Source organism: Aptenodytes patagonicus, chromosome W (genome assembly GCF_965638725.1).
Source record: "Aptenodytes patagonicus chromosome W, bAptPat1.pri.cur, whole genome shotgun sequence".
Classification (NCBI taxonomy): domain Eukaryota; kingdom Metazoa; phylum Chordata; class Aves; order Sphenisciformes; family Spheniscidae; genus Aptenodytes; species Aptenodytes patagonicus.
Genome location: NC_134981.1, coordinates 1,566,219 through 1,580,724, shown reverse-complemented (window position 1 = coordinate 1,580,724; position 14,506 = coordinate 1,566,219). Strand labels below are relative to the sequence as shown.

At 47.2% G+C, this 14,506-nt stretch overlaps 1 protein-coding gene across 18 annotated transcripts in view; it reads right to left on the bottom strand.

The window, feature by feature from the left end:
* Positions 1 to 3,559: 3,559 nt before the first annotated feature.
* The window catches only part of LOC143171885 (transcription factor 4), a 244,185-nt gene continuing 233,238 nt past the window's right edge, over positions 3,560 to 14,506 (bottom strand). For 14 of the 18 annotated variants that reach the window (XM_076361027.1, XM_076361023.1, XM_076361029.1 and 11 more), the window contains 5 exons: positions 9,118 to 9,253; positions 8,016 to 8,178; positions 5,633 to 5,862; positions 4,981 to 5,125; positions 3,560 to 4,709 (listed from right to left, as the gene is read on the bottom strand). In XM_076361027.1, the coding sequence (XP_076217142.1) occupies positions 4,989 to 5,125; positions 5,633 to 5,862; positions 8,016 to 8,178; positions 9,118 to 9,253 (666 nt within the window). In that variant the 3' untranslated portion in view covers positions 3,560 to 4,709; positions 4,981 to 4,988. The remainder of the gene's footprint in view (positions 4,710 to 4,980; positions 5,126 to 5,632; positions 5,863 to 8,015; positions 8,179 to 9,117; positions 9,254 to 14,506) is intronic. The other 4 variants (XM_076361022.1, XM_076361037.1, XM_076361040.1 and 1 more) reach the window with 1 other exon arrangement.

Sequence of the window (14,506 nt, the reverse complement as noted above, 5' to 3'; positions counted from 1 at the left end):
GTTTTTACCAGAAACACACACACACACACACAAAAAGCGCACCCGTTCTCCTGAGAAACCCCCCCAAAAACAGAGCCCCAGGGCGGCAGGCTGGGGCAGGGCGGCAGCCGGACGGCCCCGGCGGCGATGAGCAATGCAGAATGAAATGAAACCCAAGTGTCGGAAACGGTTTATAAAAATGGCACATTTATTGCTACAGAACGGTCATGTACATGACGGCATCGAATAACTACAGATGAGAAACAGGTAATGGCCTACACCAAGCTGTCTTTGTTTGCTTGTCATCTTCTTGAAGGAACTCCAGCACACAACCTGTTTGGACACTTCTACAAATCAGAAATACACCAAAAACATGAAAAAATCGAGGCACTCAGCCACACATTGAAAACAAGGTGTAACTGTTCATCTTTTTTTTTTTTTGATATTTTTCCCTTTTTTTCATTTTTTCCCGTTCTTTTTTTCGTATTTACTGCTGCAGCTATGTGTATAGTCGCAAAAATTTCCCCGTTGCGACCTACAACTAAAAAAAAAAAGCTACCATACAGTTTCATCTCAATAACACATGGTAAAATAACATCTTTTAAATAGTAAAATAAAGTAACAAACTTTTACTCAGAATGATTCCAAAAATCTACAAAGAAGAAATATTCAGAATCTGACAATTTTTTTTTTCCGTAATATTCATGGTATAAAAGGATTGCTCCTGTGAAAAATAAGCCAAATATATTTTTTTATTTTTAAATTTAGTTTTTTTTTTCCTACTAGGGTGTACTACAGTCTATTTTATAGCAAAAAGAGCACTAGACAAACGAAGCTTTATAACAAAAAGCCAGGCACTGATACATGGTAAATCTCTGCTTTTTTTTTTTTTTCTTATCTTCACTTAATTGCATCACAAGTAACAAGAATGAAAAAGGCCACAGTTCATATATTTTCACCATTACATAAGTCTATAATACTTGAAATGAGTATGGTCAAACCAGCACTGCACAAATATGAATCAACTTCAAGTCCCATGAGAAAGAACATGTTTTTTAAAAAACAAACAAACGAAACAAAACTGAAACGAAAAGGTAGGGCCCCCCCGGGCCCTGGTGCCCCGCTGTGTTGGAATTCATCGTATTCCACCTCTAGGTTTTTTTTTCCAGTCAACCAGTGGACTAATTTTTTCTTTTTCTTTCCTTTTTTTTGTTTTTTTTCCTCTTTTTTTTTTTTATTTTTTATTTGTGCTTGTTTCCGCTGAAATCTCTTCATTCCTGGCAATATTCTGTATTGTTCGCTTTTGGACACGGATCATATTCTGCCTATTGGATACAAAGGTGAACCCCTCCTCTCCCTGACCACCCGTCTTCATCGCCTTCCCCCCCCGACCCCTGAAAAAAAACCTAAAAAAACCCCAAAAAACCTCGGAAGACTGAATCAGTACAAGTTGCATCACTGGTAGGACTGACAGTTGTATAAACATTAGTGTTCCTTGCAGCTACACAGAAGACAAATGGTAAAAAAGTTCTAGATGAACAGATTCCCTATTCAGCATATTCATAAATTACTTGAATGTGGAGGTGGATCAGTTCAGAAAAAGCTGCTAATTCAGTATTTGTTTCTTTCTTTGAGAGTTTCTTAGCCCGGTTTTATTACCACAGGGTACAGCCTTCTAAAACCTTCATCGCTTTAACTAAGTGTCATCAGCTCAATCCCCTCGGAGGAAGGCAGCTCGAGATGCGCACACCTTACCTGGGCTGGGAAATAACGGAAAAAATTAAGGATTACACACTCGTGGGGCTTTTTGTTTTTAACTCTTGCCTTATCTGGAGTGGAAGCCGGCCAGGATCCTCAGTTCTTAAATCCAGGACAGATGAGGGCGCATCCTGCGTAAACTAGGGACCGTGAGCCCAGGAGCGCCCGCAGCGTGCCGCCGGCTTCCATCCCCGCGGCGGCCGGGCGCACCGCAGCCGCCGGGCACCGCCCGAGCTGCTCCTCGAGTTCAGCGAGAGCCAAGTGCGAGCGGAACAAGAAAAGCTTTTCCTTTCTTTTTAAGTTCCAGAAACTAAACTCGTCATTTATTTTCTGTCCACAGATTGTTTTAAATAAACATGAAGTTGGTCTTATAATTTTTTTTTTTTTTACATCGTTTATCAGAAGCACAGTCCTCAGCGTCTCGGCGATGATCTCCTTGCCGGTCCCTACCCCGATCGAGCGGTGCACTTGGACAGACCGAAACCGAGCGTGGTCCACCGTGTCTGAGGTCTCCTGGAAAAAAATATATGGCTTGTTCATCGGCATCGTGCTCTTCCCACCATCCAGAGGGACAACCCGCGCGGCACGGAGCAGCGGAGCCCTCCAGCCTGCCGAGGGGACCACTGGCCGTCACTAGCGCCGGGTGGGCTCAAGCTTTATTACACTCCCTCTCAGATAAACCAGGCCTGCTCCAAGTCCGGCGCTTCTCCCGCAATAAGCCTCTGCAACTCAGAATTAAGCCTTAGTGTGGTCTCCTCTAGCGTCTGCTCTAGCAGTTGAATCCACCTCCACATTTGAGAAACTTATCGACAACTCAAAACATTGAAAGTTTTATCGCTACTGAACATATTTACAGTTTTCAGCACGCACACAGCTAATGCAAATGGGTATGGGGATGTCGAAGGTGAGCACGTGGTAACTATCATATTTGTTCTTTACGTTTTCAGAAACAAACATAAAATTCAGATTCTTGTATCTCACTATTTCATTTAAATGAGACTTTTTTTCAACCACACAGATTTTTATAAACAAAAAAACTGATACAATGTATTAAAACACATAATAACAAGAGTCTACATGTAAAAATATAACTTTTACATACACAATTTCAAAATAATGATACGTTTGCCATTTGTTGCATAAAATTTACAAATGTATTTTTCATTACTATATAACTGGCAAAACAGGAGAACAGATGGAACATTTAGACCGTTTGATGGATTTATGGCATTTATTCAGTGTTGATAGGTGGAAAATCTACTCGAACAGGGAGATTTTATTTAAAATACATGCCAGGTTGGTGTGGCTGTAAAAATAGAAACTGGAATTAGAGACAAAAGGATGCTGACAAATACTTAACTAGGAGCACTATCTGTTAATCGTACTGTACACCAAAGTCAATCGTTATTAAGATTCACTATGGAAGTTGGTTCAATTGTGCCCAGACTTCAAAGCTAGTTATCTGATGAGCTGCTGTGCCATAGTTTGAGCTATGTTACTATTAAATATGTTAAGTAAAAACTTCATTCGTACTGGCCAGAGAAATACTGTACTACCACCCCTCCTCGAGAAAGTGCAACTTAATGCTTTAGGACTCATAAGGCTTGTTATAATGCTGCATGATGACCGAAATTGGCATTTCACAAAGAAAGGAGGAGGCAGCAAGTGGTCTACACTTAAATAATCCACTTAAAAACGAGAGAAGAACAACAGAAAAAGAAGTCGATCAAATCTGTCACACTACTTGCAATTTTCCCCCGCGATGGTCCCCCCCCCCCCCCCAAATCTGACCATGTATTCAGCAACGCCTCACTGCACACTATTTAGGCTACACACATAGGTAACACTTTAATCGGTTCGTTAATCACAGCCACTTTGATTATGTTATGTTTCCGATGATATAAACATTGGAAGGCACAGTGGTAACATTGTAGCATTCTAACCTTGTACCTCTGAAAATCCCAGAAAAGGGTCGAGCGGAGCGGCGGGGCGGCCGGGGCTCGCTCCCGCGCCCGGGGTGCCGGCACACCGCCGGACCCGAAGTCCTGTCTTCCCCAAAGACTGAAGAAACAACTCTCTACTTTAGTTATGAATGAGAAGCAACGTCAGGGTCAGCATTTCATCCTGCACTACCCCTCCAGAGACAGAGTTGGCACTACAGGTTACAATAACAAAAACAGGGGAGAGGGACAGAAATAAGACAAAAAAATCCTTATTTACAGTAAAATCTTCTTTTTAAAAAAGTTAATCAGTACTATTTTTTTACAGGAGCAAAAAAGTCTGAAACAAATGAACAAAAGCTTACCATATTCACTAAATTTTTAATATATATTTATATATATATTTATATATATATATTTGTCATAGGTCTATAAGATCCATCTGTTCCTCCTACCCTAAGGAATGGCTAATGTCATCGCTTCAGTTTTCATTAGGACGTTTGCTGGTTTTGTAAATATCTGGGCAGCAAAGCTTCCCTTTTAATATCCAGTAAGTATAAACACTAGCTGTCTAGCACACCAACAAAAACGCTCATTTTTTTTTTCTTCAGAAGTACACTTTTTCATTATTGCAAGTTTACAATTTTAAATTAAATATTTTTTTCAGACTTACAAATTAATTATATTTTTTTTTTCCAAAAGAAGTTTAGGCACAAATGCATTGTCCCACAGTGTGGAGAAGATTGCCATTCAGTCTCTAGGCTGTGCACTTACAGCTCGTAACATACTGCGTTAGACATTCTGCATGATATGTTAAAGAGAGTCGTCCCTCAAGTTGCACTTTTTGTTTGTTTTTTCTCGGTTTTAATAATCGGGAATGCTGAAATCTCTTGCGTCTGTGATTCTTAACTACTCAGACTTGTCTTATATTACAAAAAAGGGGTTAAGGAGAAGTGTTTATGTGGGTTTAAGATAATACAGCTGTTAAGGAAGTGGTCTCTTGCTTAAATGAAGAAATGTGGCAACTTGGACCTGTGGAAGAAGTAAAAAACCTCATCAGTCAAGGAGAGTTGAGCGTGTGTCCCTACACCCTCCTCCAGCAACCCACCTGAACACTGCCTTGGAAACCAAGCGTGCTCGCAGGGCGACCCGCAAATCAATTTAGAAGGGGCGGGCCGGCACATCCACCCCCGCGCGCAGCACCCCGGGGGACGGCCTGCCCTGGGATGGGGGGCTGGACTGGGGGCAACCCCTCTGGGTGCGGGGCAGAAGGCTCCCAGGGCACGGCTGAAAACAAACTTGCCTTTTTTTTTACATCTGTCCCATGTGATTGGAGGCATCTCCCATCCCGGGGTGGGGTCCTGCCAGGGAAAGGGGAGGAGGATCTGAAGATACTTTCTCTTCTTCCCTTCTTTTCAGACACGCTGCTTTAGGATTCAGATTTCTTTCTGTTGAATTGAAGCAAAAGGCGATTTCACATATTCACATTTTTATACCAGATCGGTCCGTTCATCGCTCGGGCATTTAAAATAATTAATCGTCAGTTACTCGTTCCAGTCCTGCTACAGGAATTTAGCGGGCTGAAGCAGAGGATGCAGCTTGGTCAGGTCAAGCGCTGAAATGCGGTACAACTCCACAGACAAGCTCTGCAAATACCTCCGTGTTTGTGCTTTGCTAAGGAGCAGCCAAGCTTAATATTGAATTTGGATCTTGCTAAAGAACGCAAAATGTGCCGAGGACCTATGCCAGCATCCCCAGCGCCGGAGCCGCAGGGGAACGCAAGCACCCCGGGCGCTCAGAGGTGCCCGGCTGGCTCTGGGTGCCAGGGGTTAGGTCTTGCCTCTCTCCCTGGCACCGGGTGCCCCTGGCCAGGCTTTCCCCAATCCAGAAAGGTGTGTTTGGCGTGGCCGAAGCCCAGGAGGGACGTAAGGAGACACAAGAGGTGGCACACTGACCTCTGACTTGCTGCTCTAAGCTGAGGATGACAGCCACAGCCTGGTGTAAAATCAGGAGCTTGGTCTGGGGCTTGTCGCTCTTCAGATGGAGCTGCACCATCCGGCCCAACTCCTTGAAAGCCTCGTTGATGTCGCGGACGCGCAGGCGCTCCCGCGCGTTGTTGGCCATTCTCCTTTCCTTTTCCCTCTCGGCCTTCTGCTCCGGTGTCAGGTCTTCGTCATCGTTATTGCTGGGAGACAAAAGGAATACATAATTTTCTAATGATGCGGAAAATAAGTAGTACAAAGATTTTCAACAGACTTTGTCCAAAACTAGGGCTACAATCCATGAGCAGACACCTTCTGAGCGATCCTTATTTGCTGTCCCTCTTCCACCAAACCTGCGCAAAATTCAGTCCCCTTAAATTCTACACCGAGTAAAGCCCTGGTTCGTAATGAAGCTTTACATTCTGCAAGGCAGGACTTCTGATATTTTAATAAAGAAGCAAAAATACAGCCTTTTTTCAATAGCGTGTTTTATCCCAGCTGATACTGCAACATTATAAATTGTGGCAAATCTCCACTTATCGTCACCCTTTAACCCCGAAGGACACAGTGGTGGCTATCTGCACTGCTCCCATCTTTGCTGCCTGTGGGTTCGCCCCGGGAGCGAGGAGCTTGTCCCCCACCAGCGAGGGGACCTGCCCCGTCTCACGCCGATGCTAGCACCCAAGTCCCACGGGCTCCGGCCCCTCAGCAGCAGCTTCCAAGCCAGGATGACAGCCGTGCGTTTACACGCTTCCCTTCCAGCAGACCATCATTCGGGTTTTGGAAGAAACTTTCTCCACTGCTGAGGGTGAGGGTGAGGATGTGCCATCCTCCCGAGCAGTGGCAAGCCACGGGCGGTGGGTGTGGGCAGCACCCCAGTCCCTGCATGGAGCACGGGGCACCGAAACGCCCGTGGGCAAAGAGCCGCAGAGGTAATTTATGGCTGTGAAGAGCCCTGTGGTGAACTTCTGCATCCTTTCTGCAACAAAACTGCTTTCTATCCAGACAAAATGATGATTTTAAATTGAAAACACATCCACTGGTGAGTCACTGGCACTATATAATTTGAATTGGTTATGCAAATGGAGTAATAAATTTTCAGCAGCCCTAACAACATGGATTTAGACATAGAACTAAATATCAGGAGTAACCGTTTAAAGCTGCAAGCATGTTAAAAGCAAAAATGTTAGCCTACAAAAGCTTCAAAGCACATATAAATATGCATAAGCGACAGCATATTTGTTGAATTAACAAGAACTACCATCACCTCACATCAGCATAAAGGTGCTTTCTCCTTACCATATCGTAAACGCACATGAAAGCCTCACTTATACATATGGTTACTTCAACACATTTATTCAGAGGAAATCTCGAGTGTCATATATTTTCTCCCGTCATAAGAGACGTGAATGTAATTAACGTTTCAAACATCAGCGAGTGCTGGCCTGAGAGGTCCGAGTCTCGGCGCTCTCTTGGGGGCAGCACGTCTGCTCAGATGCTTCTTATCTCGGCTCGTTTTTTATACAGAGGACCAGGCATGGAAGGAGAAAAGGCAGAAGGACACTGCCATTCATCTTCAAAAAAATCCCCTGAGCAAAGCAGGGTTGTGCCTGGGTTTCAGCTTTATTGGGATTTTTTGCTACGATGACGAGTATCTGCAGTCCTGAGCCGTGCCTCGGGCCCTGTGCTGACATGCAGGCGAGGCAGGTGAAATTCAAGGGACAGGAGTAAAGCCTGTCCCTTGCTCAGGTTCACGGCTGCAGCACCCGTAGACATTGTTCACATTTACCACGGGCATGAGTTCCCAGATGATACAACCCAGCTACGCCTTCACTAATACTTTCCAAATATTGATAAAGAATATGGCGAACCAGTAAAGACCTCTAAACCCTCCGCTTAAACTTAGGGAGCCCTAGAGATCTACAGAAATTGAGGACTGGGAACGACAAATTAATTTCAGAGGTAAAAGAAAAGCATACGGTTTGTTAGTTCAGATGCAGGTGTGATCAGCTCTTAGGCACGTTTTTAGAGAGATGAAAATTCATACTGTATTCCAATTTGCAAGCACAGGCAGAAAGGAATAACAGCCTAATTCATACATTTTAGCGTAACGCAATTTCTTTATAGATTGTGGAGAACTTGCTCAGTGTCCAAATTTGTGAATTGTTCGAATTTGAGGACGTCCTGGAGTACAGGTACCAGAAAGGTACTCGGTACTGCCAGAAGAGCCATCCCGTTCCACTTAGGCTGTGGTTTTACCTGCCAGGAAAAAACCTCATAGTTTCCTCCTGTTCTGTTCACTTCATCGAAATCCAGTAAAGGAATTAAATGAAGCGACACTATTATATACTGTTACCTAGATCTTGACCTAGTAATTGATTTGATATCCTTCTTGTCATCCTCTAGTTTCTTGTCCTCAGAAGACTTTGTGTCCTGGAGGTTTTCATCTCCCTCGTCATCAGATTTGATTTCGGAGCTACCCGAAGAGACGCTCTGCCCTTGCAGTCCGGTTGGCATGCCTGCGAGAAAACACACGGATGAGCTGTCAAGCAGTGCTTAAGCCAACGCCTGAACGGTCTGGGTGCGTGTCCCCTGTCCCCGGCGAAGGGTGACCCGCAGCGCAGCCCCAGCTGCCTGCTGCAGAGCCAGGCGTGGGGGCGGCAGCTCCTGGAAAGGGGTTTCAGCCAGGGCTTTGAGGTCTAGTTCTGCTCTGTGGAAGGCGGCACAGGACGCCTAGCTGCTACTCCTGTTCTTCAATCGCTACGTAACTTTTCCTTCATCTTAAAAAAAAAAAAAATCTTCAATATGTCATTCTCATAAAATAATCAAAATACCTTGGCTGCAATGAATGAGCAAGACCTTGTAAGCCATCATAATAGTTTGGGCTCACTCTTCCTCGCTTTAACGGGAAGATCAGCTGCCTCTAGGAATAACAACAAACCCCCGATGTCCTCTGGGTTCGGTTAGCTCCAGGCCTGCTTTGCAACAACCCTGCAGAGGAGTCTGCAAGGCTTGGGACAGCGCAGCACATCCTGCGAGCTAACGAGAGGCACCCTGGTGCCGTCCTGCCCCCAGGCAGAATTGTAAAGGTGGTGGAAAATCTGTGGGTCTGAGTCTCACCTTAAACTCACACCTTTTTGATGTGCCTCCTGCAGTGTCTTCTACACTCTTAATTTTGCTGCTTAAAGCAGTCCTGGTATCAAGACTCCCTGTCCAGAGGTAAGTTGCTTGCACGCTTCTAGTTGTAATAACTGGAGTATTTCAGAGAGCAAAGCTGAATTAGCAAACAGGCTCTGCCCTGCAGTCTCGGCTGCGCCCTGCGCTGTGTCACAGTCTCCACCATCCCTGTGACCAGAAGCGCAGACACCTCATCCCTCCAGCCCGGGTCACCGCCATCCCAGACGCGTCTTTGGGGATGCTGCGTCCCGGGACGGGCTTCCCAGGCAGGTGGTACTCACCCCTGTACGGGTCCTGGGGCGGGTTCAAATCCGGGGACGTGGCGGACTGGACGGGCAGCTGGGGGACCGGGACCTGGTTTGGCACGAGCGAGTGGCTCCCGCGGAGGCTGACCCCATCCTCGCGGTGCGCTCCGACCTGCCGGGGAGGAGAGAGGCAGCGGTGAGGCCGTGCGGTGCCGGGCAGCCGGCCGAGCCCCAAGTCCTGGGGACCCCAGGAGAGGGATGGGGACGGTGAGCCATGGCACTGGGCTGTGTTTCACTAGAGGGCGCAGATGGCCCGTACAGCCGCACCGCATGCAGCCGCGCACACCGCGCACGCCACGCACACCGCGCAGGCCGCCCGGGAGGATGCGGCGCCGCATGCCTCGTGACAAACACAGCAGAGCAGCTCAGGCAGGTAAAACGTCAAATTGTCTCCCAGGGTGCTGCAGCCGAGCGCACTGATTCCTACCCATCTGTCTTCTATCATGTCCGCCAACAGATCTGACAATTATCTTAATGCCCATATGCTTAATTGTGGGCTTCTCAATTCCCCCATTGCTATCGGAAATCCTGCAGGAATTTCAATTTGGCATTCGACTTTCATTTCGGGGGATCAGATTCGCAGGCCTGCCATTTTTTTCCCCGTAATGCCAGCTAAGCCTCTGACAGCGGGAGCTGCGGCAGCGAGCGGCGCGGCCCCTGCTCCCCCCAAACACAATAACGTGTCACCTGCCTTTCCAAAACGAGAAGCCCCGTCCAAATTAGCGCTCGCTGTATTTCATTAACCACCGAGTCCCAAACCCGAAGGGGCAGCATCCCTGCCAACGCCGTGACTCCGGGTAATATACCAATAAAGGTTTTATTAAACACTCCAGTAATGCCATCATCGGAGCTGACAGTGCGGGTGCAATGGAAACGCATCCGTTCCTCCCCTCTACGTGGCTCACAGACACACTCTGCGGAGCAGGGTTGCTCCTTCATTAAATAAAGGAGACCGCTGAGAAGAGTTAAGCATCTGAAGAGCAAAACTGTCAGGAGTTGCAGGAGACTTTGATACAAAAGCACCCGGAGCGGTAACACCAGCGCTGCCTCCCCGGTCCTGCATGGCAGCTCCGGCTGGCTGCGCTCCGAGCCGGAGAGGTACCGACGCGTGTCTGCAGGGACAGACAGACAGCCTGTCTGCACAGAAAACTCCGCACTCCACCTCCTCAGGTGTGTGCATCCCCTAACGCTCGAGTGAAAGGGGCGATAAACCCATCAGAGAACTGTAAATCGCTCCTAATTCTCAAAAAGTAAGTACTCGGCCAGATAAAAAGATGGAGGGATGTTTCTAATCAGACTTACAAGATAATATAGGATAATTGTTAACAGCAAGTCGAGACCGCAGTAAGGGAGATAAAAGGGAATCCTGCCAAGGGGAACTTGAGAAAATCTTCTACTACTAGACGAAACGCAAATAACCGAAAGCAAGTGTAAAATAGCGGAGACAAAAACTCTCTCCTTGTTGAGACGTTTTAATTTTTAAAACATGAGATACTAAGAAAAGACTGGAACCAGCACTACTTGGTTTTAAGAGAGGATGAGTTGTTACAGGGCGCTTGGAGCTCGGCAGTCCTGCTTCCCAAAACCTCAACGGAGAAAACGCAGTAAAATCCCGATGACATCCTTCTGAGGAGAAAATTTTTCCCCAACACGTATGAAAGAAAATACCTAGTGAAACACGGGCTGTCCTTCTCCATCCCCAGCGATACCCAGCTCAGCTGGATATGACCCTGGGCAACCGACCCAGCTTGGGAGCTGGACCTGAGTCTGAAGCTGGCCCCGCCGTGAGCAGGGGTTTCACCCCGGCCACCTCCACAAGTCCCCTCCGATCTACATTTTTCTGCGATTCTACAAAAGACAAAAACCATTTAGTTTTGAGGGCGATGAAGACAGAGAAACATATGATACCACTTCTGGTTGGCAAACAATCACCACCCTTCGAGCAGAGCTCCTGAGAGCGGCTGGAAGCTGTAAAGGCGCTTTGACAGACACCACGTCTCGCTCTGGGTCCCTCCCTTTTCCTGTGAGCCTCCCTGGGCTCCGTCCATGACCTGTGCAGACAGACAGACAGACAGACCCGGAGATGGCAAGCATCCCATCCTGCTCCTCCCCCGGACCACCTCCGTCACAGGGCTACACGAGATGCCTCCAGTTGGGTGGTCCAGCTTGAAGAGGGACAACCCGGCTATCTTGATTATTTGGCCTGACTTCTTGAAGACTACCTCTTGTTTTACCATGTCAAGAAGCAGACATGGTAATAATTGAAAGCTAATAATTTGGAGGATTTTTAAACTGAAGTGTTGAATTCAGATGCAAAAAAAAGATGCCATAAAGTCACCACCACTTTATCGCTGACATACTGATATAAAGATTTATTTATATTTTTAAAATTGGTTCCAATAAAAAAAAATTTCCTCACATTTCTTCTCCTTTAGGTTCTCAAGAGATCTGGCAGGTAACCGCCCATGTTATGTCTGACAACTGAACGATAAAAGCTCTCAATTCTTTTCTTCTCTTTTGCAGCCCACTATGTGATCAATCCTGCTTCTTGAGATTTGCAGCTTTTTTCCCTGCCAACTGGCAATTTCTGGGCTTGCTTAGTGAGCAAGCCCAGCCTATGGCCATCCCTACACGAAGGACAGACCATTTCTTATCCACCGTGACTGACTTGAAGCCCATTTTCCCCTCTCTCCTCGTGGGAGGCAGGCATCCCAAGATGGGATGGAGCTCGGGCTGCAGCACCCCTCCCACCCGCCATCCTCCCTGTGCCACAGCGAGGGGGCTGCTCCGAAACACCGACGCTTTCTAACTCTATGGCTACTCAAACCACCACCTTGCAATGGCCTTGCCATAGCATGTTTTCCTGGATAATTTATTTCTCCAGTTTCAATCGCTTGCAAGAAGATTCAGGCTGCCCCATCACTTCGTTATCCACAGACAGTGGATTTTCTGAGACACAGAAAGACTTCAACTCCAACTCTACCAGGCAAACACCTTTGTGTGTGCGTGTACGTGCACACACACGTATCTGTAAGCAAAACTAACCCACACCAAGCAGTCCCACAAGCAGAGGACTACAGGGGCTGGTTTCTGGCAGTGCTGTGATTTTCACCAGGCCACCGCATCTCCCCCACCCCCGGGATGCTCTGTCCTGTGTGGGTACCCAAATGACCGCCTTTACAGCAAACTTCAGGCCTCAGATGTCCCCTAAAATAGGCTGGCCATTTACTTTTCTTCTTCAAACATCATCAGCTGCTTTCACCAGGAGCCCAGTACCTTCAAGAGCACCACCACACTGCCAAACGCGGCTGAAACCCACCATCTGCCAGGGGACGCAGGGATGCGCCTCACTGAAATAAAGCCCATCCTACACAAGGTGTTAGGGACGGAAAGCAGCAACGCCTGCGAGCTCGGGGCGTGGGCAGCTCCCGGCACTGCTGGGGACACAGAGGGTGCTGCATTTTCTGCTTCCCCCTCCCTCCGCAGCCAGCAGTGCCGCCGGTTTGTCTGTTATACAAACAACAGCTCTGCCCTGAGGAGGAGCGAAGATATGAATCATTCCCCCCAGCCTGGGAGTGTAGATTATAAATAATACTTATCTTTAGAGAATCAAACTCGCTTTGAAGTTCTATTAATATTTTATTTATTTCCATCTCTTTAAACAGTCCCCTACTGCAGCACTCAGCAGACCGGAGTGGAAAAAAAACCCCAACAAAGAACAAATCCTAAAATGTGCATGGGAGGTATAAGCGGGCTCTGCTGCTGATGTGTAAATCTCTGCCTTAACTTCCCCTTTGCAGTCACCATCTCAGGCACACGCAGGTACCCGAGCACGTGTGCATACTCATGTGTGAAGTACAGTCCGCTTGAGATAATTCAGCCAAAGGGAAAAACCATGAGAAGCCCCAGTCCTGTGGTTTTTTTGGCTATTAAGGTTAAAAAGGCTTCTGGAAGATAAATAAATACCAGTACAGAGAAGGCTGCTCCCAGAGGCAGGGATCAAAATCAGAGTAAGGATCAAAATCGTTCTGCAGACCTTCCAGCACAGGTCTCTCTGGAGGCACGCGCGTACTAGGCTGATGGACACGGCACGAAAACCTGGACAGATGATGCCTGAATCATCTCAACATTAGTCTTTTATGGCATTTTGAAAACTTCAATAGCTGGAAGAAGGCTAGACCTTGTCTTCTCTTACCTTTGCATTTTCATTTTTACATATGGTAACAGATTTTCAGTACAAACGTCAGGTTTTTCTGGTTATGCTAGTTTGTATGTATTCCAGGATTATCTGCACTATCTATGTATTCATCAGGGATGGGAAGCTGTTTTAAAAAAAATACATGGAAATTAATTCTTGAATACTCAGCATTTCATGATGGAGGTGTATACCTGTAGTTAGCACAGATAAAGAACACGATGCTGGAAAAAAATTCACAGTTGCACCCTCATTCTACAAAGTGCGTTTTTCTTTCTTCTTTTAAAAAATAACTCTTCTGCTGCATCCAAGATGCTTGTTTCATCAATGTCAAGATGTACTGCATTGAATTTGGCAGTTATTCAATCCTTATTAATATTATCCCCGCAGGGAAGGGCCCCCCGAGCAGGCTGTTGGCCTAAGCCACCCCTCCACTGCTCCAGACGCGGATGCACAGTGCGGCTGGGACCTGTGAAAGTGGAGGGGCCGGCAGCCCTGGGAAGGGCAGGGGCAGGCTCACTTCTCCCTTACACAGAGAGCAGCCGAGGATTGTTCTGCAGAAGGAGAGTTTCCCCAGCTCCCTGCTGAAGACGTGTAAATCACCCCCCCAGAAGCGAAACCCTGCTCTCCAAATGCCCCCTCCCAGCCGCTGCCACCGCACAAGGAGGCAGGTCCAGCGGGGACAAGGCAAGAGGGGTCCAGGGCACCAGCTGCCCACCCCGCATCACCCACCTCTGCGCCCACAGCACAGGGGTCCTCTGCCACTACGGGCAGACCAGGAAGATGCTCAGTTTGCATAAAGAGAAACGTGTCTGCGTGGTGATCGGACCCCCACCGACACGGAAACCTCTTTTGGTGCCTCTGACCCGTACCTTCCCCATGAAATCCCTATTGCACCTGACAGCCCCGAAGCGCTGCATTTCATCCTGAATTACCTCGGATTCTCTCTCTCTCTGTGTCACGTATATGACAATGACTTTATCCTCCAGAGCAAGGAAACCCCCTACCTGACCCAGAAGTGAGTCCTGAGCAGCGGTAAGAAATGGTCATACAAATGTTTCTTTTATTGCTTACAGATGGGCACTTGAAGTTCGGGCACGGTAAGGAGCAGACAAGCTGTAAAAAATGGGGAAAGCTTTCCTACGAAGTTATGAGCATTGTACCCCTTTC